This window comes from Pan paniscus, chromosome 15 (genome assembly GCF_029289425.2).
Source record: "Pan paniscus chromosome 15, NHGRI_mPanPan1-v2.0_pri, whole genome shotgun sequence".
In the NCBI taxonomy this organism is placed as follows: Eukaryota; Metazoa; Chordata; class Mammalia; order Primates; family Hominidae; genus Pan; species Pan paniscus.
The window spans coordinates 60,839,257-60,864,582 of record NC_073264.2 but is presented as its reverse complement, the minus strand read 5'-3'; the positions used below and the strand labels follow the sequence as shown (position 1 = coordinate 60,864,582).

General features: G+C 42.0%; 1 protein-coding gene across 1 annotated transcript in view; it reads left to right on the top strand.

Annotated features, from left to right (window-relative positions):
- Positions 1-25,326, top strand: part of RTN1 (reticulon 1) — a 273,965-nt gene that overhangs the window by 137,679 nt on the left and 110,960 nt on the right. Inside the window, exon 3 of the mRNA XM_008956999.6 lies at positions 4,609-5,358. Within this exon, the coding sequence (XP_008955247.2) occupies positions 4,609-5,358 (750 nt within the window). The remainder of the gene's footprint in view (positions 1-4,608; positions 5,359-25,326) is intronic.

Below are 25,326 nucleotides of genomic sequence, written 5' to 3'. Positions count from 1 at the left end.
TTCAGGATTGACTTTTAAACTAGTTTTCAGGGCCTTCCATGATCAGGGGCCTGCTTCCATTTTCAGTTACATCAACCCTGCATCATTCCCAATAATACTCCAGTTAAATGTTTGACTTTGTCCTTCTTTGAGCAGACCCCTTCCTTTTTCACCTCCATATCTTTGCTTTTGGAGTTCACTCTTGAACAATGCCTGCCTTTCAAGGTTCTATTTGTGTTCCAAGATCAATTCAAGTGCAGCTCCCTCAATGACCTCCTCTAAGTTCCTCTAGAACGTTGTACAACACAATTGCACCTAGCCCATTCTGTTTCGTTTTCTTTTTATTCTCTAGGAGCGGCAGGGAATACTGTGAGTCATAAGCACAGTAATGGTAATTGGGACCTAGTGATGGTGGAAATGGGTAAAATCACCTTGAGATGGAGTGGAGTAAGAAGAGAGCCTAGGGAAGAACTCTGGGGGAGACCAACATTTCATATCTGGGAAGAGATGAGATCAGGAGAGCTAGGAGGAAAATCTGAAGAAAGTAGAGTTGCAGACACCAAAGGAGGAGTGGACAGTGTGTCAAATACTGTTGAGAAGACAAATAAGATGAGAACTCAAAAGTGACTGGGAAGTTGCCAGTGAACTGAGGCAAGCAGTAAGGGTACAATCCAGAGTGAAATGATGTGTTCACTAGAATTCAGATAAATCCCAAAATCTTGGTGGCTTAACATAATGAAAGCATTACTTTTCACTTGTAATACAATCCAAGTTTAGATTCAAGGCCAAGCTTCCTTCTGTTTTTTTTTAAACAGCTTTATTGAGATATAATCCATATACTATACAATTCATTTAAATGTACCTTTCCATGGTTTTTAGTATATTCACAGAGTTGTGATCCATCACTGCAATAAATTTTAGAGCATCTTATTACCCCAAAAAGAAACCCTGCACCCCCTTTTCTCACCCTCCAAATCTCCCCACTCCCCGTAACTACTAATCTTCTTTCTTTCTCTATAAATTTACTTATTCTGGACATTTCATATGAATGGACTCACATAATATGTGGTCCTTTGTGACTGACTTATTTCACTGTTTTTAATATTTAGCCATGTTGTAACACATATCAGTACTTCACTCCTTTTTATGTCTAAATAATATTCCATTGTATGGATATATTACATTTTTATTTATCCATTTATCAGTTGAGGGATATTAGATTGTTTCTACCTTTTCTGGCTATTATGAATAATGCTGTTATGAACATTCATGTACAAGTTTTTTGTGTGGACATATACTTTCATTTCTCTTGGGTAGATACCTAGGAGTGGAATTACTGGATCATATGATGACCCTATGTTTAAATATTTAAGGAGCTGTCAGACTTTTGTCCAAAGCAGTTACAACATTTTTCGTTCCCACCAGCAGTGCATAAAGGTTCCAATTTCTCTAAATCTTTGCCAGAACTTGTTTTTATCTGGCTTTTTGATTATAGCCATCCTAGTATGGTTATGAAGTAGTATCTCACAGTAGTTTTGATTCGCATTTCTCTGGTGAATAATGATGTGTTGGGCATATTTTCATGTGCATTTTGGCCATTTGTAAATTGCCTTTGGAGAACTGTCTATTGAAGTTCTTTGCCCATTTTTAATTGGCTTGCCTTTTATTATTGAGTCATAATAGTTTGTCATATATTCTAGATATGAGTCCCTTATCAGATATATGACTTGCAAATATTTCTCCTGTTCTTTCACTTTCTTTATGGTATTCTCTGAAGCACAAAAGCCCAGTTTATTAATTTTTCTTTTGTTGCTTCTGTTTTTGGTGTCATATCTCTGAAACGATTTCTAATCCAAGGTCATGAAGATTTACTTCTATGTTTTCTTCTAGAGTTTTATGATTTTAGCTCTTATATTTAGGCTATTGACCCATTTGAAGGAAATTTTAAAATACAACATGAGGTAGGGGTTTAATTTCATTCTTTTGCTTGTGGTTATCCAGTTCACTTTTCCTCTCCTTCTCATGCTCCAAAATATAACTTGCCACATCTCAGACTGCATCCCCCTTTTAAAAAGATGTAGCATGATATAGTGTAAAACACATGAAATAGACATGCATTCAAATTCAGGTCAAATAATTTCTAACCATGTAGTTATATCATCTAGGGTCCTAGCAGGAAAAAAGTGACACACTCAAAGGTTGTGACTAAAGAGAGTTTAAAGAAGGGGCTATTTACAGAAGTGTAAAGATGGCCAAGAAAACCGACAAATGATGCCAAAGCCTTAACATTAGGGAGCTGTTACTACCCCTAGACCTAAAGACCAAGAGGAAGGAACAGCGTTCTTGAAGCCTGCTAAGAGCTGGAACTTCAGAAGCAGCAGAGGGTATAAATATCTCAACATCTCCTTCATCCCAGCCCTTGGGCTTCCTATTGGCTAAAAACAACCAGAAACCAAAGGGAAAGGAATCCTGGGTATGCTTTCTATGTAGGTCAGCCTCTCAGAGCACAGGAGAGGGCAGAGAAAGAAAGGAATGGATCCAAGCGGGCAGAGAGAAAACCACTACAGTGACCTTGGACAAGTAGCTTAATCTATTGTCCCTAGACCCTAAGTTCCATATGTAAAGTGCCTGACACCCAGCAGAGGATGCTGCTGCTACTAGCAGTGCTCTGGAGGTACAGAACATTTCTTAATTTACACCACTCCTTATCTTATTTCTCCGTGCTCTAGTCAACCACTCAGAAGTAAGCTGGTGAAACTTTCACACTTTTCCGCTGTCTGAAATCATATCAAACAACTATGTGTACAACTTATTAAGGAACTAACTCCTGTAAAAATAGAGTTGAGGATCATAAAATAAATTTTTAAAAACATGAATCATATGAGAGATAATGAAGTAGTTGTTGTTTTAAGTTACTAAAAAAGGGGGGGAACCCATAGATCATATCCTTCCTCTGCTTAAAGCCCTCCAATGTCTTCTAATCTCACTCAGAATAAAAGCCCCATGAGATCCTACATGATCTGCCCCAACTCCTTGGGTCACTGATCTCTTATTTCCCAACTTATTCACTTTGCCCAGACATAATGGCCTGCCTATGATACCTGGGAATCAGTGCAGCTCCCATCTCTGAGCCTTTGCATTATCTGTTTCCTCTGCATGACATGCTTTTCCTCTGGATATCTTCATGAGTCACTCTCTCACCTGCTTCAAGTGTTAAATGTAGGTTACTTTCTCAATGAGGCCTACACGGACTCCCCTATTTAAAATTGCAAACTCATCTCCACCCTGACCCAGAACTTGTGTTTCCTTACCCTACTCTACTTTTTTCCATAACACTTAACATCTTCTAACATACTATATACTTTACTTATTTACTATATATATTGTTTGTATATTGTGTTCCCTCCACTAGAGTATAAGCAGAGACTTTGTTATCTGTTTCATTCACTAATATATCCCAAGTGTGTAGAAAAGGGCCTAACACATATTAGGTTCTCAATAAATAACAGATGAATGAATATGGATAAAGAATAAAATCAATTCTGATTCATAAATAATTAGGAAAATCTAAAATGTTTTATCCATTTGGGGTTCTCCCACAGTCCTAAAGCCACAGATCCCTCAAAGCTTTGGATAAATGCAACTAGTTATTGCTAACAAAAGGACCAGATCCCACTAAGATATTCTAAAATAAAGCCCTTCTGTATGGCAAGGGAAAACGAAACTCTTGAACACTGTTGTCATGGTGATCCCAGGTCGTCTCATCTATGGGAGGGAAAGCTCAGCAAGATTGCCAGTGTAGCCTTTAGGCCATCTGGATAAACATCAGGCAGAAGGCAGGCATTCATCCAGGGACCAGGAGTGACTCTCAGGTTTTGTTCTTCTCGAGAGGAAGTGAAGAGAGGAGAAGAAAGGGAAAGAATACAGTGGGCTGCCACTATGGAAAGCCTTGCAGGATAGTCCATTATGGTAATCTGCACAGCCTGCTTGGTGGAATTGGCAGAAGTGATCTCTTACATTGCTCCACTTAGTTGCAAAAAAAAAAAAAGATGCTGGTTCTTATTGGAAATATAAAGCTCAGAAGTCAAGTTGTGTCCAAGGCTCAAAACTACCTGCTTTGTCTTGCTAAAGGAGAGGATATAAACAGCAATGGACGAGGAATAATGGGTGATTTTCAGATTTGTTGATATTGGTGGGCCCAATTAGAGTGCTGTATACATCAGATTATCTGATAAAATCTGTGAAATTGAAAAAGTTCCCTGAGAGAATGAATCAGAAATTAAAACGATGACTTGTAGAATCTTCTCTGCATTGAAACAGGAACACCAACTGAGATTCTGTTGCTAAGATATTGCTGGGTCATTTTTTAAAATAGCTAGCTGAAGATAGAGAGGTCTGTAAAACACTAATTAATTGGGCCATAACAGTAATTAGCCTTTTAGTTCAGGTGGTCTGTCTTTCCAGCATAGCCCTGGAAACAGATTATTTTTGTGCTAATGAGATATGTGTTTCTCAAGCAACGACAAAACATCTCGCCTAATGGAATTTTGTTTTATCCCTCCTCTCTCTGTCCATCTGTCTGTCCGTGTGTGTGCCTCCGTGGCTCTCCTTCGCTCTGTGGGACGACAGAACCATCTGCTGCAGAATCCCAGGGGAAAGGCAGCATCTCCGAGGATGAGCTGATCACCGCCATCAAAGAAGCAAAGGGATTATCGTATGAAACCGCCGAGAGCCCACGGCCGGTGGGCCAGCTGGCCGACAGGCCCGAGGTCAAGGCCAGGTCCGGACCGCCAACCATCCCCAGCCCGCTGGACCACGAGGCCAGCAGCGCGGAGTCGGGGGACTCAGAGATCGAGCTGGTGTCTGAGGACCCCATGGCCGCGGAGGACGCGCTGCCCTCAGGCTATGTGAGCTTTGGCCACGTGGGCGGCCCGCCGCCCTCGCCCGCCTCGCCATCCATCCAGTACAGCATCCTGAGGGAGGAGCGCGAGGCCGAGCTGGACAGCGAGCTCATCATCGAGTCGTGCGACGCCTCCTCGGCCTCGGAGGAGAGCCCCAAGCGGGAGCAGGACTCACCCCCGATGAAGCCCGGCGCCCTGGACGCCATCCGGGAGGAGACTGGCGTCCGGGCCGAGGAGCGTGCGCCAAGCCGGCGGGGCCTGGCCGAGCCGGCTTCCTTCCTCGACTACCCCTCAACTGAGCCCCAGCCTGGCCCCGAGCTGCCCCCTGGAGACGGAGCCCTGGAGCCTGAGACGCCCACGTTGCCACGGAAGCCTGAGGAAGACGCGAGTTCCAACCAAAGTCCTGCGGCCACAAAGGGCCCTGGGCCTCTAGGTCCTGGCGCCCCGCCCCCACTGCTGTTTCTCAATAAGCAAAAAGGTAAAGGATCCCACTGCAGCAGGGATGCTTGGTTAGTGTCCTCCCTCTGGGTGCTCTGAGCATTCAGCAGGGGCGGTTCTGGCTCAGCCCTGGAGTCATCCCCATGCTGATCAAACAGTTGACCAGAGAACGGTTCCAAGGGGGATGGGAGGAGATGAGAGAATTCAGATCTGCAGCGGGGACAGAAGTCGGTGACAGAACCACGTGCTCAGGGCAACTCAGGACTGGCTGAACCCAGCCTCCCTAATAATGAGCGGTTTTGTGTTCACTCCAGGATCTCCTAAATGGAGTGCATGCGCCTGTCTTTCCATTCCAGGGCTGGGTTTCCTCCCCCAGGAAAGCGATGCTTTTCTTGTTATTGTCCAGGCTCTGGTCCAGTTCCCCTGCTCAGTCTCTGTAGGTGCTGGAACCCACCACTAGCATGTTCTATTTTGCCAGCCAGGCCTGTTTCTTAAGTATGCAAAATGGAGCTCAGCTCCATCCTTTCTCTTACCCAAGGGCAAGGGATTTGGGCCTTGGTAAGGTTTTTGTGTCCCAGTGAGTCAGGCAAGACAGAGACCACAGTTGGGTCCAGAGTTTTCTCTTGTCCCTAAGCAAGACTGAAGGTGATTCATTCATTTTTAAAGTCTCTTATTACTTAGAATGAATTTAATGTGGTCATTATGTTCTCCCTATGAAAAATTTTGAGGTGAGTCTTCAAATGCAAGAAAAATGGAAGTCATTTGTTTTCCAGACATTATACGTGTACAAGAGATTCTTCCCCAAAAATCGTTCACCGCACCTGATTGTAGTTGTCTTATGGAATTCAAGAAAGGAATTAGAGTCACATGACTAAGTGAGGTCCTGCTCATTCTATTTTTGTTAATGGGTGAAGTTAGAGAACTTCTACCCAGTTCCTGGGGAGAGAACACTCAGGTAGGACTTTAAAACAAACCCTAACAACTGTATTCAAGGTCCCCTCCCACCCATCTCTTCTACTTTTCATTCCTTTAGAAGTGCTTTCTTTGCCTTTTCCTTTTGGAGATAAGTGATTTCAAGGGTGCACCCTCTTTCCTGTGTCTATGCTAACTTCAATGATGTTAGCGGCAGTTAAAGTGCTTCATATAAAAATAGAGGACAAAATCTTTCTCGTTATTTTAAATTGGAAGCTAGCTGCTAAATTCTTTAAAATTAACACATTGGAATAGAATAGAGGAATCTAGAGGACTGAAATAAAAAGATACATAGTTGCTGTGGCTCAGACATGTGGCATGGTGTGGGGGCTGATATAATTGACTCTTGACTTCCCAAATAGCTCTTCTTAAAGAGCTGAAAGCATATTTAGTGTGTGTGATAGGGAAGATACTTGAAGACAAATTTAACGGTGGGAATGTGTTTGTTGGGTCAATCTTAAAACCATTTTGGGTTTTTTTGCTACTATCCTGACATAGTAAGAAAAGACGCTGCAGCTTGCAGGGAACCACAGGAAAAAGTATTAACATGAACAACCTTCAGCCCCTTGGGGCCCCAAAACAGTCAAGCTTGAGTCATGCTGAGCATGTGTTCATGTCACTGTACTGTAACAGGCGTGTGTCTCCATTTTATCCCCTAACTAATGTTCCTGAGATAGTCACCGTGTGCACAGTGCTGTTCAAATATGTTTATTCTCAAAAGTAGATAAATCTGAGGGCTAAAGAGAAAAGGGAACTTTGCAGGCCTATTGAGAGACAAGGACAACAGCTGGGACTGACTGACCAGACACCTGATGAAGAGCTGAGGAGATGGAAAACTGCAGCTGTGAATGCAAAGGCTTCAGAGTATCTTTTATGGCCAATTTTGTGTCATTTGAATCTCTGTACAAGTTGCCCCATATGGCTTGGACCCTGTGCTGCCAAGTTTAGAAGGTAGAGAGGAGGGTGTGGCAGTCTTTTCAAAAGATGAAGGCGTGCCAAGGTGAATAATCTCCACTCTCTTCTGCACGGAGGGGTCCTTTGAAATCTAGTCTCCCACTGAAACTCACTGCTCCACTGCCCTATCTATGAAGAGTCTAAAAGGCCATTCTGAGGCAGCCAAGAACTGGAGGTCCTGAGCAGGTGATTCAGCAATGCCAGCAGGCAATTTGAGCTCTGAGGTTCTTTTTGGTCTCACTTGCTCTGTCTCAGCAGGTGAGAAAGGATCAGCACTGCCCAGCCTTCCCCAGGCTGTTTTTTTTTTTTTTTTTTCGTCTGAGACAGAGTTTCGCTTTTGTTGCCCAGGCTGGAGTGCAATGGCGTGATCTTGGCTCACTGAACCTGACCTTAGGCGATCCGCCCGCCTTGGCCTCCCAAAGTGTTGGGATTACAGGCGTGAGCCACCGCGCCCAGCCCCAGGCTGTTCTTAATCATTGTTTGTGGACGGCAGGTTTGTGCTCATGCCAAGCTTAACTCCTGGCAGCAGTGAGGTCCGGTCAGCTTCTGTGGTTTCCTGCTCTTGTCCACTGAAGCTTCTGGCAGTATGCATGCATTTAAGTTTATGCATTCACAAGTATCCAGGGGATGAGCCATCCTGCTGATGCTGGACAGAATTTCAGAAGAGCCTAGAAATATTTGGAATAATATTTAGGATAAGGTTTGACAGATATTTGATGGCATCATTGCATGTACCATGGAGGAGCACCAAGGTAACTGGTGCACGTGCTCTAACAAGGCCTACTTTCAGAGCTTTCTCACCTTTCAGAGACCTCTGCAGTTATTGCACTGGAGACAAAACACAGTTCTTTCTTCATGCTTCAGTTTTCCTCCTTGTACACCCCTGAGCTCTTGCCGCCCTGTATTTCTGCTCCCCTACACCTTCTGGATGACCTGTTATAAACATTAGATTCTAAAGCAGGTAGATATGTTTTCCTTTCTACAAGATTAGCTGTAACTGTTAGGAATGTCCAAGTAAAAAGCCAATTTAAAAATTTTTATAAAAGCACTAATACCCAGTGTGATTAATCAGGATAGTTATGTGATATTTACCAAACCTATGTGATTGTAGAATACTTTTTATTAGAGTGTGCTGTTGAGTTCATATTCCAGGGGGACACCTGTTGGGAAATCATGGTATCTTTGCCCTTGAGCTTGTTTCCTGCATTCTGATTACTTATCATGCAACTCAAAAGTGTGCGGCTTGGACCAGCCATGTTGATATTATGTGGGAGGTTGTTAGAAATGGGGAATCTCAGGCTCCTTCCAAGACCTACTGAATCAGGATCCCCTGTGCATAAGTGCATATGTGATTCTTATACACTTTAAAGCTTGGGAAGCAGTTTTATTTTTTTAATTTATTTTTATTTATTTATTTATTTATTTTGAGACGGAGTCTCGCTCTGTCGCCCAGGCTGGAGTGCAGTGGCGCATCTCTGCTCACTGCAAGCTCCGCCTCCCAGGTTCACGCCATTCTACTGCCTCAGCCTCCCAAGTAGCTGGGACTACAGGCGCCCACCACCACGCCCGACTAATTTTTTGTATTTTTTTTTTTTTTTTAGTAGAGATGGGGTTTCACCATGTTAGCCAGGATGGTCTCAATCTCCTGACCTCATGATCCACCTGCCTTGGCCTCCCAAAGTGCTGGGATTACAGGCGTGAGCCACCGCACTCGGCCAGGGTAGCAGGGTTTTAGACGATGGCAGTATGCTTTCATATTCCTACCTGAAACCGACTGTCTTCTTGCCAAACAAATGGCCTCTTTTCAATCTCGTCTTTCTTGTCCTCTCTGGTAATCTAATATCATACTGCTGATCCGTCCTTAAAACGTTAATAATAAAGTAATGTATATTTGTTGTAATAAATTCAAACTGTAGAAAATGGCACAGAATTCAAAGTTAAAGAGTCTGGGCATGGTGGCCCACACCTGTAGCCCCAGCACTTTGGGAGGCCAAGGCCGGTGAATCACTTGAGGCCAGGAGTTCAAGACCAGACTAGGCAACATGATGAAACTCCATCTCTACAAAAAATACAAAAATTAGTTGGGTGTGGTGGTGCATGCCTGTAGTCCCGGCTACTCAGGTGGCTGATGTGGGAAGATCACTTGAGCCCAGGAGGTCGGGCCTGCAGTGAGCTTTGATCACACCACTGCACTCCAGCCTGTGCAACAAAGAAAGACACCCTGTCTCAAAAAAAAAAAAAAAAAAAAAAAAAGTTAAAAGTTCCCTACTCAACCCTCCCATCCCTAATTCTCACACGTCACTGCAGGCCTTTGTATTGTTTGTTTTTTTATTGTTGTTCTTGTTCTTCGAGAATTTCTTTAAGTATTCAGGAATATATAGTTTTTCACTGAAAAAGTAACATTATATTGAACATACTGCTTTGTAACTTATTTCATTTAACAATAAAATTAGGGACAATATCAGCTCACATGGAAATCCTTCACTCCTTCTCAGAACTTTTTCCTCCCGTATCGTACTGATGTTTCTCTTTCTTGGTTCTCCTCTTACTCTCTGACCTCTTTTCCAGTCTCTTTTGCTACCTCCCTTCCAGTTCCTCTGTGTTGTCCCTGAGTTCTATCCTTGTCTTTCTTCCTCCCGCATATCCTTGCTGTCAAGGCTGCTGTCACCCATGCAGGTTTTCAGGCACTGCCTTATGTGTGACACTTCTCAAATCTCTTGCTTTGAAGAAATCCTCTTTTCTAAACTCCAAGCCGATTTCCCTCACTGTGTATTGGACATCCCATAGACCTCCCAAATTCCGTATGTCCATGTTAATTTGTCAAAATTTGCTCTTTTCCTCCCTCTGTTCCCTTCCTGAGCAAATGAAGTGATGTTATTGAGTGTGAACACTCAACCTCCAGGACTCTAACCCTCTTACAGTTCTAAGTTCTCATACTTTTTGAATACTGTTAGGAATTTATCCCATAGAAATGCTATAGCAGGTGGGCAAAAATATATAAATTATACACGTGTAAATAGAGTTAGAAAGATACATATGAATATCTTTCTTATCGCATTTTTCATAGTAATGAAAAAGTTGGAAAAAACACCAACAGGGAGTTGAGTAAAATGAATTTTCATTCATCCATCCATTGGAGAGCAACAAAATCATTTAAAAGAACTAAGTCTGGATCCAAGTAAAGACTCATTAGCCTGAGACAAAGTTAAAGGTACTCGGTGCTGACCTGACTGTAAATACTTCAGTAGAAGTCTTGCAGTAGTGTTTGGTTATAAAATTATCACCCAGGTGATCCAGAGTATTCTTACTATTTGAAAAATTAATATCAAAATAAAAATACAAAAATGTAAAAATTCTCTTTTTGGAACCCTAAAGTACACAACCAGTGACCCAGGTTGAGAAATATTTCTTTAAGCTAGCAAGGACTTAAGTGTTGCTTGGGGACCAGGTACCTCAGAACCTTTTGGAGTGCTTGTTCAGAATTCAGATTCTCACTCTACCCCTACCTCGAAACTACAGAATGAGAATTGGCTGGGGCATACATCTGCACTTTTAATAATCACACTGAAGCTTGAGAATTTCTATTGTAAACAGATAAGCTAAGCAGCCCAGACCTTCTAAGAAAACATGTTGGTGAGCATGACTTAGACATATCATGCTTTTAAATTAAAGATGCTGAGGGGGACTCAGCTGTTTCTGTCTCTTTCTGTTAGAGAGGTGCCTGTCCGTGCCCTGGGAGGCAGGCCTCTGCAGCCTGCTCACCCATGGCCTCCTCTGTGTATAGCAGCTACAGCAGCTTGAGGCTGGAGGGCTCAGCCCCTTGTGGCAGGAGAAAACCTGTCTTTTCCTTGGAGGGGTGATTTGTGGGATGGCTACCAGGTGGAGGTCTTCTCAAATAGAATAGATTTTCATCTGTCTAGCATTTATGATGTTTGTTATCACTTTTCATTATTATACTAGATATTACTTCTGTCCTAAAATATTTGGGAGGGAACCAAAATAAGTGTGACCCATTTACTTTCTTCTCATAATTCTAAAAAAAAAAAAAGTCATTATACCCTAGTCCTGTATGTATTCACTTTCATGAGACTGTATTAATATACCAGGCTATAAAGATTCTTGGAAAGTCTCTTTCTTTCACAATACAGGTGTTAGATTCCACTTGAGCTCTATGCCCCTCCACTGAAGCTGCTGTTCTTTGTCAGCTTTCAACAAGATGGACCAGTAACTGCTGGGTAAAGTGTGACTCCTGTGTTGGTATATGCTATGCCATGGAAATACTTAGATGGAGACATCGATTTTCCACCTTAGACTTTTTTTTTTTTTTTTTTTTGAGATAGGGTCTTACTCTGTCACTCAGGCTGGAGTGCAGTGGCGCGATCTCAGCTCACTGAAACCTCCACTCCCAGGTTCAAGCAATTCTCCTACTTCAGCCTACTGAGTAGTTGGGACTACAGGCATGCACCACCATGCCTGGCTAATTTTTGTATTTTTTGGTAGAGACAGGGTTTTGCTGTGTTGGCCAGGCTGGTCTTGAACTCCTGGCCTCAAGTGATCTGGCTGCCTTGGCCTCCCAAAATGCTGGAATTACTAGCGTGAGCCACTGCAACCAGCCCACCTTAGACTATTGAAAGCAACTAAGCTACTTTTATGAGACTTTGCCCAGTGATAGAAGGAGCTCTTCTGGTCTAGGCAACCCTGGATGAGGCTGCCAGCAGCCAGCTGAATTCATGGCTTTTCCTTCTGAAGCTGTCACAGAGTTAGCAGTGTTCCAATTGCATATCGATCTATGTTTTTTTTTTTTTAATGGTGGCCTCACTGAGTGGTGGGGTTTCCTTCTCAGCCTTGGATAGAATTGCTGCAAATCTTGGTGGCTCCAGCACTTATTATTTCTAGGGACAGTTATTCTTGCCACTTCAATTCCAAGATGTGTGTAAAGATCTAAAATGGTTATTGTACCTTGGTAATACTTTTAATACCAAATCTTTGGGACACAGTAAACCCTCCTAGTAAATTTGGTTTGGGCATGCAGTAGGGCATTGATCAGCTCCTAAAATGGAATCGAGTCAACCTTAAATTTGCCTGTAGAGAGAGAGCTCCCAGGCAGCAAACATTTTTATGCCTCCAAGAAATAATGATCCTATTTATTAATAAATGGCAATCCTAATTCCCTATCCAGGCTCTTTTCTCCTCTGTTCCTCACATAGATCAACCTCACTTATAATAATGGAGTTTGGAAGACATAATTCAGATACTTCTAATTCTCAGAGGCAACATGAGGTCAAGGAGATTCTCTAGTCTCAAATACTAACCCTACTTCCCTCTGAAGTCTGGGTGGGACCCTCATAGACATAGTTGCTGCACTTCTAGATTCTATCTTTGTGACCCCACAAAACACTCCTGCAATACAAAAATACAATACATAAATTTCACTCAAGGTTATGCCAGTCCCACCTATTCATACATCCATCTTTCCTTTGATTCAACCAATATGGCATAGGATGTGCCTGACACTAGCAATGTAGTGGTTACCAAAGCAGACTTGAATCCACCCCTCATGGGGCTTACATTCTGGTGGAAGAGGGAGTAGACATTAAGAAGAAAATCAACAGAGTGATGTGTAAGAGACTACCTGGTGGTGGGTGGCACTTAGGAAGGTCAGAGAAGGCCTCTGAGAAGGAGGAAACTGAGAAGTCAACTGTGGCAAGAGCTGGTTAAAGCAAGTTCCAGACAATATAAAATGCAAAGACCAGAGACAGGAAAGTTCTAGGGATATTCTATACATGGGAAACAAGTTGATGTTGCTAGAATGTGGTAGGCAAGGGGAAGAATGGCAAGAAATGGAGGTGGAAGATTGGCAGTGCCCTTCCATGCACACACCATGGTGCTGAGCTTGGTCTTTCCTAAGCATTCTAAGAAGCCTCAGAAAGATTTTTAAACTAGAAAGTGACATGACCTCCTTTGCATTTTTTAGTGTTCACATTGGCTGCTGTAGGGAGAAAGAGTTGAAGGAGGACAAGCAAGCATGGAAGCAGGAAGACAAATTAGGAAGCTCTTGCAGGCATGAGATGGCAATGGCTTGGAGAGGTGGTAGCATTGGAGATGAGAGGAATGGATAGATTTCAGATATGTTTTGGAGATGGACTTAATAGGACCTACCGATGCTTTGGATTTGTGGTAGGGGTGACTTTGTCCCCAATACCCCTCAAATTGTATTTCAGTTTTTGTCAACACAATGATTACAAAGAGATGCAAAAATATTTACAATGGGGAAAAATACCCCAAACTTTGATGCTGCTTCATTAGTCATTGAACTCATTTTTTTGTGTGTCTGCTTTTGGAAAAACTCATCCATTTGGATTATGATAGCACTGAAATGATCTCCCTATTTGAGCACTGTATCTAGCATATTTCCCTGGCCAAGCAATGGGTTTAATGTATTTAGGTGATGGTGATGTTTGGGTGGCTGTCACTGGAGCTGGAATGGTCCAATATGGCACTTGTGGAGGTTAAATAAGACCCTTAGTGAGATAGGTAGGGATTATGGTCAAGCAAGTTGGTTATTTAGAGTTAGATACATGCTTGCCTAGGGCCAAGAAATCACAAAAGCTTCAGAAAGTCTAAAGAACATCCCAAATGTGAATCAAAATTTTACTAACAGGCAAGGAAAAGTCAGCAGCCTGTCGGAGAGCAGCGGCTAAAGTTAGAGCGAAGGCAGCTTTAAAGTAGATACTCAAACTGGGGCTTCAAGTTGGGGCAAGCACATCACTCAGTCTGGTTACTTCAGCTCAAGACTGCAGTCGGCCATGGTCTCTATCGGTGATTTACTCAGAGATTCCTGAGTCGCCCCATCTCTGTAATGGCACTCCTGGATTTTCAGTGACCTAGGTTGAAATGGTGGTCCTCTTGGCCAGGCAAAGCATTGATCCAGGACTTTTCTCTTTCCTTGTGGAAGTGGATATGAGTGGCAGGAAGAGCAGATTAGGGGCTCAGTGGAACTGATCAGTTTTTCTAGATAGTGTTTCTCAAAGGGTAGTTGGTAGACCATTTATATCAGAAGCAGTCTGTTGAAATACAGAATTCCCGGGCTCACCCCAGGATTTCCTAGGAAGGGGCTAATGCATCTGCTTCATTAAGTAGCTCCGCAGTTAGTTGTAGGCAGAGAACTTGAGAATCATTACTCTAGGGACTATGTCGGGGCTGATCTCTCAACGTCCTCAGAGTAATCTTTGGCAGGTTTTTCCTCCAGTAACCCAACTTTTTCCAAGGCTAGTTGGATTTTCTGTTTGGGCTTAGATGTTAGTTGAAATGGTTCTTGTGGGTAAGTAGAATTTAAAGTGAAATGTATACTGTTTACTTCGAGACTTCCACCTCCTTAAGGGAGAGTGAAGGGGAGATCATGTAAACACAGCCTGGTCTTGCCAGCTCATCCAGGGGATGCTACCTAACATCTCTCCACCCCACAATGCCAATAGAACAAAGGCCCCAACAGTATATGGTGGGGACACAGAGGAGCTAACCATTCATTGTTTCAGTAGTTTGGGGCCTCCTGGGTGAGAGGCGTTCTCTGGGTGATCTCTGTTCATAGCCTAGAAAATTTGTAGCAGGAGAGGGAGAGGAGTGGGGTTGAGTTGTAGTTTTCCACTCACAAATCAGGAGTAACTGGCATGACTTTATTACACAAGATCAAACATTTCACTACCACTAATAGTAATCCAGTTCAAAGTTGCATGTTCTGGTAAATATAACATTCTGGCTTAACTCTTCCCTTCTGGCAGGCACTTCATTTTCTTACAACTCTTGGCTGAGCACTGAAATCTTGGGAGATTTATCTGCCTACAAAGCACTTGCAAAAGCAGAGTATGTGTCCCAAAACCTAATTCTTTCACTTCCAAATTCACTCTTGTTTACCTCTCCCTAACATCTCCAGGAGCTCAGTTTGATTCTACTTCTGAAAACGCAAAGAAAATCAAGTAAAGCAGAAAGATGCTTTTGTATTGATTACCCCCACTCACTGTTAATGTCTATTGCCATCCAGTGGTTGCCATGAAAATATTCAACCTCTACTTCTTTGTTTGTTTGTTTGTTTGTTTGTTTGTTGAGACGAAGTCTCGCTCTGTTGCCCAGGCTGGAGTGTAGTGGCACGATCTCAGCTCACTTCAAGCTCCGCCTCCTGGGTTCACACCATTCTCCTGCCTCAGCCTCCTGAGTAGCTGGGACTGCAGGTGTCCACCACCATGCCTGGCTAATTTTTTTTGTTGTTGTTTTTTTAGTAGAGATGGGATTTCACCATGTTAGCCAAGATAGTCTCGATCTCCTAACCTCGTGATCCACCTGCTTTGGCCTCCCAAAGTGCTGGGATTACAGGTCAACCTCTACTTCTCACTCACACCACCACAATTTGAAATTTACAATAAGATTTCTTGGATTATGATATAAGAAGATATGTCTTTAAATGAATTTACAATGTTCACATTGCTGTACGGTTTCTGTGGTGATTGATTATTTAAATTACCCTCCAAATTTTCCTTGAAACAAGCACAAGGACAGAGTTCCAAAAAATATTTCCAAATGGGTAACTTAGTTTTCAGCAGAATTAATTGTAAGGCTAGACCATTTGGCCTCTACCAAAACATAAAATATAATACCATGTAGAATTTATGAACTGTGCTTTCCTACTAACTGGAGTTTTGGGTCAACATCTTCATTTCAAATTGAAGTCAAGGGTTGAGGTACAGTTCGTTGTTCTAGATTATTTCTCATGGGTAGAAGAACCAGGATTTAAAATAAGATCTACTCATTTTCAGCCAGTGTCTTTTTCCAACTAAATTGATTTCCAGGTAATTGGCCTGCTTATAAGCAAAGCTAAATGTTCTCTATGGCAAGTTGCTTTAGAATTTGGAGATTTAAGATTTAATATCAAAAATGTATATAGATGTAAATAGTTTTATAATGCTATATAATATAGGCAGCTAGTTCAAGTGTTAGCATGGCCTGTAAGCCGGAAATTCAGTCCAATCACTTGGAAAGCATGTAATTATTTTCTTTAGCTTAGCAAATTTATTCTTGAATCTTTTTTACATAGAATCATGGTTTTCTTAAATGTTGAAAATAAAGAAAATCATAAATAAATGATTCTAGAAAGTTTGGATATAAGTAAAATAGTCTAATTGTCAATTTGTTCCTTTTATTTTCTTCCTTCTCTCTTTGTTGAGGTCCACATTTTTTTTTTTTTTTTTGAGATGGAGTCCCACTCTGTTGCCCAGGCTGGAGTGCAGTGGCGCGATGTCGGCTCACTGCAACCTCCACCACCCAGGTTCAAGCAATTCTCTTGCCTCAGCCTCCCAAGTAGCTAGGATTACAGGTGCCCACCACCACGCCTGGCTAATTTTTGTATTATTAGTAGAGATGGGGTTTCACCATTTTCGCCAGGCTGGTCTCGAACTCCTGACCTCAAGTGATCCACCCACCTCTGCCTCCCAAAGTGCTGGGATTACAGGCGTGAGCCACCGCACCCAGCCTAAGGTCCAGATTTTTAATGCCCTTTCTTAGTCCTCTGAAAACAGAATCCTGAAATTTGGAGAAGTTTTTATATATTTCACCAAGACATGCTATAGTTCTAAAGCCAAAAATCTTCGCTTTGAATGATTTATAAGTCCTGTTATGATTTACATTTTAGTTCTTATGGAGACATCTTTTCCTCAGGGCCCACTACTCTGGCTAAAAACATAAAGGGACTTGTTGATGAGGAAAGTCTCAGAGCCAAACCTAGAGCCTGAGGGCAAAGTTCTCTGAGAAAGAGACACTTTTGAGGTTCCAGCCTTACTGTTCCTCTGTCAAATTGGAACTGATTTGCCTCTGGGATGAGACATAAGGTCATTCACCTGAACTATTAAGTTTTGTCTCTCCCACTGTATATATTTGCCCCTGTGGTTTATATTAGTGGTCCCCAACCCTTTTGGTACCAGGGACCAGTTTCATGGAAGACAGTTTTTCCATGGGAATGTGGGAGGGTGGGATGGTTTCAGGATGAAACTGTTCCACCTCAAATCATCAGGCATTAGAGTCTCATAAGGAGCATACAGCCTAGATCCCTTGCTTGTGCAGTTTACAATAAGGTTCACGCTCCTATGAGAATCTAATCTCCTAGTGTCACTGCTGATTGGACAGGAGATAGAGCTCAGGAAGAAATGCTCACTCACCTGCTGCTCCCCTCTGCTGTGTGGCCCAGTTCCTAACAGACCATGGACCAGTACCAGTCTGCGGCCAGGGGTTTGGGGACCCGCTAGTTTATATGATGCCCATGTTGTAATGGGTAGAGGTGGGTAACTTTCCATCAAATTGATACTTGCTCTTCTGTAGCGTAGTCCTTCTTGGGAAGTGGCTCTCAGTCACGGACTGTATTTCCCAACCTCCTTGCAGCCAGGTGAAGCTCTGAGTCTAATTCTTACCAATAGAATGTGAGTGGAGGTGATATGGGTTACATCTGGGAAGATGGGTGAGATGCAGTTGTTCCTTTTCCTCCTTCAAGGCTCTAGACCAAGGGGATGGCAAAGGAGAAGGAACCTGGGCTCCTATATGACTACCTGGTGGAAAGCTACCTGCTAATGAACACTCACACTCATCTATTAAATTAGCAACAACAACAAAAAGTTCCTTCCATGTTAAGCCACTGAAATTTTGGGGTTATTTATTACTGTAGCCAGCGTTATTCTAATGGGATAACCCATGATGTAATATAAAATTGAGAAAGAAGATCTATAGTTAGAATGTATGTTGTGGCACATGTCCCATAATAAAATTAGTCTATTTTTTGTTTTTTTTTTTTTTTAGACGGAGTCTCACTCTGTCACTTAGGCTGGAGGCAATGGCACAATCTCGGCTAACTGCAACTTCTGCCTCCTGGGTTCAAGCAATTCTCCTGCCTCAGCATCCCAAGTATCAGGGATTACAGGCGCCTGCCACCATGCTGGCCAATTTTTTTTATTTTTAGTAGAGACAGAGTTTCACTATGTTGGCCAGGCTGGCCTGGAACTCCTGACCTCGTGATCTGCCTGCCTCGGCCTCCCAAAGTGCTGGGATTACAGGTGTGACCCACCGCACCCGGCCTATTAGTCTAATTTTTGTAAGCATAATTTTATAGGTCTTGCTTCTTCTCTGTACCTTTCCCCTTTATACTATCCTTTGCTGGTACTGTCCTTTGCTCAACTGCTGGAATTACTGGTATGGTAATTCTGAGCAAATTTTAAAAAGACAGTTCTGTCTTCAAGATGTTTTATTGCTTCTTCCTGAAATGTTGTCATTAAAAACTATACAAATCTTGTATAACCACAAGGTGAGTAGCTGGCACTCTCTAAAAGCTAGGAGACACCTAGGAAAACTGAAGTCCCTGTCTAGGGCTAGACTAGCAAACTTGGGAAATCACTGATTCTCTCTGAATTGGGCGAAGCAGTGAGCTGCCTGAGGGTAAGACATGCCTGTGACTTTTTGCAGTATTTTCGTTAGTCCAAGGCCCCATTCTCAGCAGTAAGTGTTCTGAAGCTTGCCTGAGTCTGGTCTAAACCAGATGCCAAGTTTTGAGTTACACTGGAAATGTATGAGGGGAACTTCATCCTAGTGGGGAGCTCAGCTCATTATTGCCTGGAGCAAAAAGAGTAGATTGTTCTCATCGGAAATTTCCATCATGCTTTGGCATCCTGTGAAACTGTTCTGTTTTCAAAGGACTGGGAATCCACAACTAGAATCAGAGCAGCTGCTCCCAACCCCATGCCTGAGGTCCTTTCCCCCACCAGTGGCCCCTTGTCTAGATTCCCTCCCTCAAGACACTGTATCCTTTTGATTGCACATCCCCTTTTCACTGCGTTAAAGAATCGTGCGCCAATTGGATCTGGGTCTTACCTTCTCCACTTACTACTAGCTTTGTGACTCTGGACAAGTTAACCTGTCTGCATTTCGATTTTTTTGTCTGTTCAAAGGAGATAATAGTACCTACATCACTGGATTCTTGGGATGATTATTTGAGATAATTTAGGTAAAGTGCTTATCCTCTAATGTTGTTGCTATTTAAATATTTATTTTAATAATAATTATACAATGAGATGGGGCTTTGGGAGAATCTAATACAGTTACTCATTTTTTTTTTTTTTTTGAGATGGAGTTTCACTCTTGTCACCCAGGCTGGAGTGCAATGGGAGTGATTTCAGCTCACTGTAACCTCCACCTCCCGGGTTCAAGCAGTTCTACTGCCTTAGCCTCCCAAGTAGCTGGGATTATAGGCATGCCCCACCACACCCAGCTAATTTTGTATTTTTAGTAGAGACAGGGTTTCACCATGTTGCCCAGGCTGGTCTCAAACTCCTGACCTCAGGTGATCAGCCTACCTGAGTGCTGGGATTATAGGTGTGAGCCACCACGCCCGGCCTAATTACTTATTTAATGCAGGAATACTTTCTGCAACATACTGTTTCATAACATTTCAGTTAGTTAGTTTGCAAGTTTTTTTCCTACGTCACAGTTTGATTGACTGCTTTCCAACAATTTATCGGAAGTTGAATTGATCTCACTAATAAGCTCTTTCCAAAGTATATTGTGGGACAGGTTGCCTCTGGGGAGGTTTCCTAAAGCCAGCTGACCCAATTTGTCATTTTCTGTTGACTGTAGTTTTCAATAAATATATGCTTAGTTCCTCACCCATAATATCTCAGAATATAATATGTGGATATAACATCTGTAGATCAGTATTTTCTAGTATGCCCCAACTGATTTAAAATGTCCAGCCAGGGTTGGATACCACTTAGCCCTATCTGCTGTATATAGATTTTTGTTATCTTTAGGCCTATGTATTTTGGGGCTCCCTCCACAATCCTCCCTTAGCCTCAGGTGTGTGCCTTACTGTTTTGACTCTGTTAGGCCATACTACAGTAACAAACCTCAACATTTCAATGGCTTAGCTCAACAAACATGTATTTCTGGCTTTCAACTATTGCTATTTGGTAGAGGCTTTCCTTTATTCAGCTACAAAGGGATCCAAGCTCCCTTTCTTCTGTGCCAGTTGAATATCAACATATGGCTTCTCAGGTTGCCATGCCAGAGGAAGAAAGAGCTGACACCAGCTCTTAAAAGCCTCCCCTGGAAATGATACATGTCACTTTTGCCTATGGCTCGTTGGCCAGAATTTGTCACATGGCTCTATGCATCTTGATGCATGGAGCGCACTGGAAATTTGATGAGGCCCCTATCATGGACCTGTTTCACAATGATCTCTTGTCTTAGATCTTCAAAGCACTTATCATCACCCAGTACATGATGTATGCCTTCCTTTATTTGTTTATTGCCTATCTCTCCCAAGTAGACGTTAAGCTTTTTGAGATCACAGCCTTTTGTTCACTGCTTACAGTGATGCCTAGTGAGTAGTGGGGACTTAATAAACATTTAATAAATAAGTGAATGGCAACTCCATACACAAAGGTGAAGCCACTGAAGTCTGTTGTGGGATTTTATTTTATGTCAATGTGCTTTATAGCTTGTGTTCTTTTTCAAAAGCACATTTAAATGTTATTGAGTCCAAAGAGAAGTTAAAGAATAATAGGCTAATTAAGAAGAGAACATTATATGTGGATCTCCTACTATTACTCACGAAGAGCATTTATCTCTCAGTTGTTCATTCCTGGAGTGATCACCCCAGGAAAGGGCAAATGTAGTCAGCAGAGAAGGATGCTTTCTGAGGTTCAGCTGACATCGTCAATAAAAGACTTGAGTTGGCAAAGCAGAAGGTGACATCACTGTGGGCCTGTGTTCAGCCTTTTCTTTGCTGAGCTGAGCCTATCGAATTTGCACAAGACCAGTCTGTTGAAACTTTAGAACCCCCATAAAATGGAAAACCTTCTGCAATGAATGCTTCTTCTCATTTTGAATACTGCAGAACCCAATTAAAAACAAGGTTTGTTATTAAGGCTGGTCTAGAGACAGGCAGTATTATGTTATGATTAAGGCATGAGCTCTAGAATAAGAAAGATTTGGGTTTCAACCTGAGTCCAACACTTACCTCCCTGAAACTTCCCAAGCCTCATCTATAAAATGTAATGAATATTTCCTACTTGCTAGAATTGTAATGAAATTTAAATTGAATAATGCTTTTAAGGTGGTTAGGTTGGTAGAAGAAATGGCACTTTGTAAATGACAGCAATTATTATCACATTCTATAATTGGATTGTTTTTCTGTACTAGATATGGCAGTATACCCAGGTTACAGTCAGTGGTGGGGCTTACTCAGGGAGATGAGAGAATGTGAGGCCACTCAGATGGGCTGTGCTTTGTGGATCAGCCCCCGACCTGAGGCTTCCAAAGCTGCCTTTCTGGTGGGCCTGTAGTGCATGGCCATGGCAGGCCTGCTTTGCCCCTGAGCTCAGTTGGCAGCCCACCTCCTTTGGTGCACTCAGCATCCTTGTTCCCCAGCATGGGCTGCTTTTTCACCATCCAGTGTGGAGCTCACCTGTCACAGCCCACCTCAAGGACATTATTCCCCCCATGCTCAACATTTAGCTCAAGCCTCCAATTCTGGTCCTTTCAGCTGTGGCCAGGTTAGCAGGATCGATTCACAGAAAGAACCATTAGGGGAACTTCTCTTTAAAAGGGACTGAATTTATGTCAAGCTTGGAATGCTGCAGACTCCTCTCCTCTATTTTTTAAAGTGAGACTTTACATGCAAAGAAGTTTCAGCCCTGGCTGGGAACAGTGGCTCATGCCTGTAATCCCAACACTTCGGGAGACCCAGCCAGGTGTTTGAGACCAGCCTTGGCAACATGACAAAACCCCATCTTTACAAAAAAAAAAATACAAAAATTGGCCTGTACTCCCAAATTCTCAGAAGGCTAAGATGGGAGGATCACTTGAGCCTGGGAGGGTAAGGCTTCAGTGAGCTCAGATCGTGCCACTGCACTCCAGCCTGGGCAACAGAGTGACAGTCTGTCAAAAAAAAAAAGAAAGAAAGAGGGAGAGGAGAGGAGAAGAGGAAAGAAAAAGGAAGGAAGGAAGGAAGGGAGGGAGGGAGGGAAATAAAATTAAAAAGGAAGGTGTTCAGCCCTATGGTTATTTTTTATGGGAAGCTAACTTTGAACAATGAGAAAATTTAGGAATATTTGAAGTAGTATTTGGGGGTGAGGTTCAGTTATGTTCTTCCCGTGATAAACATGGAATTGCCTCTTTAGAGTAGATAGACAAATCCCTCTTACATAAAATGCTTCAGATGACTGCCATTTCTCTTAAAAAGCTCTCCCATTTTTGTTATATGCTTTCAATTATCTGAACTGGGAAGTAAGCTTTGGTGTACTTCTAATTCAGGGCAATTTTTTGTCTGCCTGGACCCCCATAGGCAGGTGGACTGGCACCACAAGGCAGGGGGCAAGATTCTCCTTATAGGGAGGTTTCTTGTAACAACTTGTTTGTTTGGTGCATTGTGCTTCATCTATTTTATCCACCATTTACGTGCTTTCTAAAGTAGTTGTGCATCCGCTCACTCTCGAAATCCATACAATGTATTTCACAAGTACTAAGAACTGTCATCCGTAAAATAGAATATATTTTAATTATCCTTTAAAGAAGACAAAGTAAGGTTGTCCCTTCAAATACCTAACTCATCTGTGATTTGAAATGAGTATTCATAGCTCCATTTTTTGAGACATTTTAAATAGATTATTATGCAAAGATGCATACATTGAGCAAACAAAATAGTATTATGAACTTTCATATATAGATAAACAAAATTTAACAATTATTATCATTTTGTCATATTTGTTTTGTCTACTTTTGGGAAAAGCATTTTAAAATTAAGTCACAGCCACCGAGACATTTCACCCCTACAAGCTTCAGTGTACATCTCTAAAAACAGGACATTTTCTTACATAACTAGTTAGGCTCATTATTACATCTAACAAAACAAATACTTAACATCATCTAATGCCTAGTTCATATGCAGATTCTCCCAAGAATCCTCCAAATGTTTTTCCCCCTTCAGTTGGTTAGTTTTAATTAGCCAATGAGCAAAAATCTCTCAACTTCTATTTTCCACTACATTAACTATAATAAGAATATGGAGCAGTAGAAAGTTCTCTCAGTCTGTATATTATGCGATGATCAGATGGATTTTCTTTTTTCCCAATATTTTCTTATGAAATTCCTCAAACATATAGAATAGTTGATAGAATTCTTCAGTGCATCCCTGTTTCCATGGTTCTATTTTTAATTCTCTTCCTGACTTCTTAGTAACTGGGACTTGATAGTCTCTACCCCTCAGATTCAGTGAGAAAGTAAATAAGCATTCCGTGGCTCCTTTTTAGGGGGAAGCCTTAAATAATATTTGCAAAGCAGATGGATGTCATTTCTTTGCATGGCTTGCAAACCTTGGGAGTGTCTTCTCAACTGGGTAGCTCATGCCAGTCTATAAATATTATTGAGCCTGACTTTCAGTTGACAATACTTTACTGGGGCATTCCCAGAGAGCCAGGTGCTGACCTGTTGCCAGTGGAATCACCGTGTGAGTTAAGAGAGAAAATGATGAGCCACGCTGTCTAACACTGAAGCAATTGGAACAAGCCGTGTGTTTACACCTTATGCAACGTCAGCTGTATTTCAACATTATCTGAAAATATCATGCAAAGGTATTTGGAAAGGAGAAAAACAAATCTGGTTTTTAAAAATGTCTGTCTGAGGGTTGCTGCTGTTGCTATGGAAATCAGAGAAGCAGACTTTCACGCTTTACCACACCAAGCTTGTTTTTGAACAGATTCCTGAGACTGTGGGCTTCCCCCCACCTCCTATTCTGAGTGGTTTTGTTAGATATAACCTTGCTTGAATAATATTAACATATTCCTGTGGGAAAGCACATTAGGTGCTAATGCTTGGAGTTGTTTTTAACGAATGATTTAACAATACCGGATTCATTTTTCATCTGTATGTTTTTAAATAGACTGGCTCCTATAATCAGCGTTAACATACAGCTCAGCTTGGAGCATAAGGAAATGTTAGTTTAATATTTTAGTGCCATCTGCTGTAAGTTTCATGGCATTCTACCCCATCTGGCTTACTTGCAGCAATTCCCTATCTTTTTTTAGTTTCAGTAGAACACAGCAATCTCTTTTCAAATCTTTCATACTGATTGGGTCCTGTTTCTTCCTACTGAATACTGGATGAGGCTGTTGTCAGAATGTCTCCTTGACTCTAGGTGTTCATTTCCTGAAGACTTCTGTTTCAGTGCATGTGTGTGTTTGTGTGTGTGTATTTGTGTGTGTGTGTGTGTTTGTGTGTGTGTAAAAGAGAGAGACAGAGGGAAAGAGAGAGAGAGAGAGAATTATCAAGCAGTTAACTCCTTCCTAGACCTCTCTTCCTTATTTCAAATGATGCTGACTCTTGGTGAGTGAACATTTGTAAATTCAGCACCATTGCTATATAAACAACTATTGAGAACCCATTGCATGCCAGGCTCTTTTCTAGGCACTAGGGGAGAGAGTGGAGAACAAAGCAGACTTCCTGCTCTCATGGAGTTTCATTAGTGGAAGAGACTAATAGTATACAAATAAACACACATCATATAGTATCAGGCAGTGGCAAGTGCTGTGAATTCAAAAATAAAGCAGGCTAAAGAAAGCTATTTTAAATACAATGGTCAAAGAAGGCCTGATAGATGATAGAATTAGAATATTGGAATGGACATGTTAAGGTTGCTACAAGGACAACAAATGTGCCCTCTAACCCTGTGCCTTGAGGCTTTTGTTAAAGATAGACCCTTGTCATTAGCTAATTAATTATATTTCAACATTAACCATGAACATTATATGGATGAAAAACAAATCTGTTCTTTAAAAGCCATCAGAGTTTTTGTTGTTGCTTTGGAGCTAGATGGACCTTGGGCTTAAGTCAGCTTCTTCTTCAGTTCTCAGTTCTTCAGAATTCAGCAGTTCTTCAGTTCAGCACATGGTTAGAACACCTATATGTGTCTGATTCTTAGTTGAGTTCCTTGGAGAGTAACAAAGAAACTTTTCTCCAGGAGTTGCTTTTAACTGTATGCTTTACCAACCCTCAACCCATC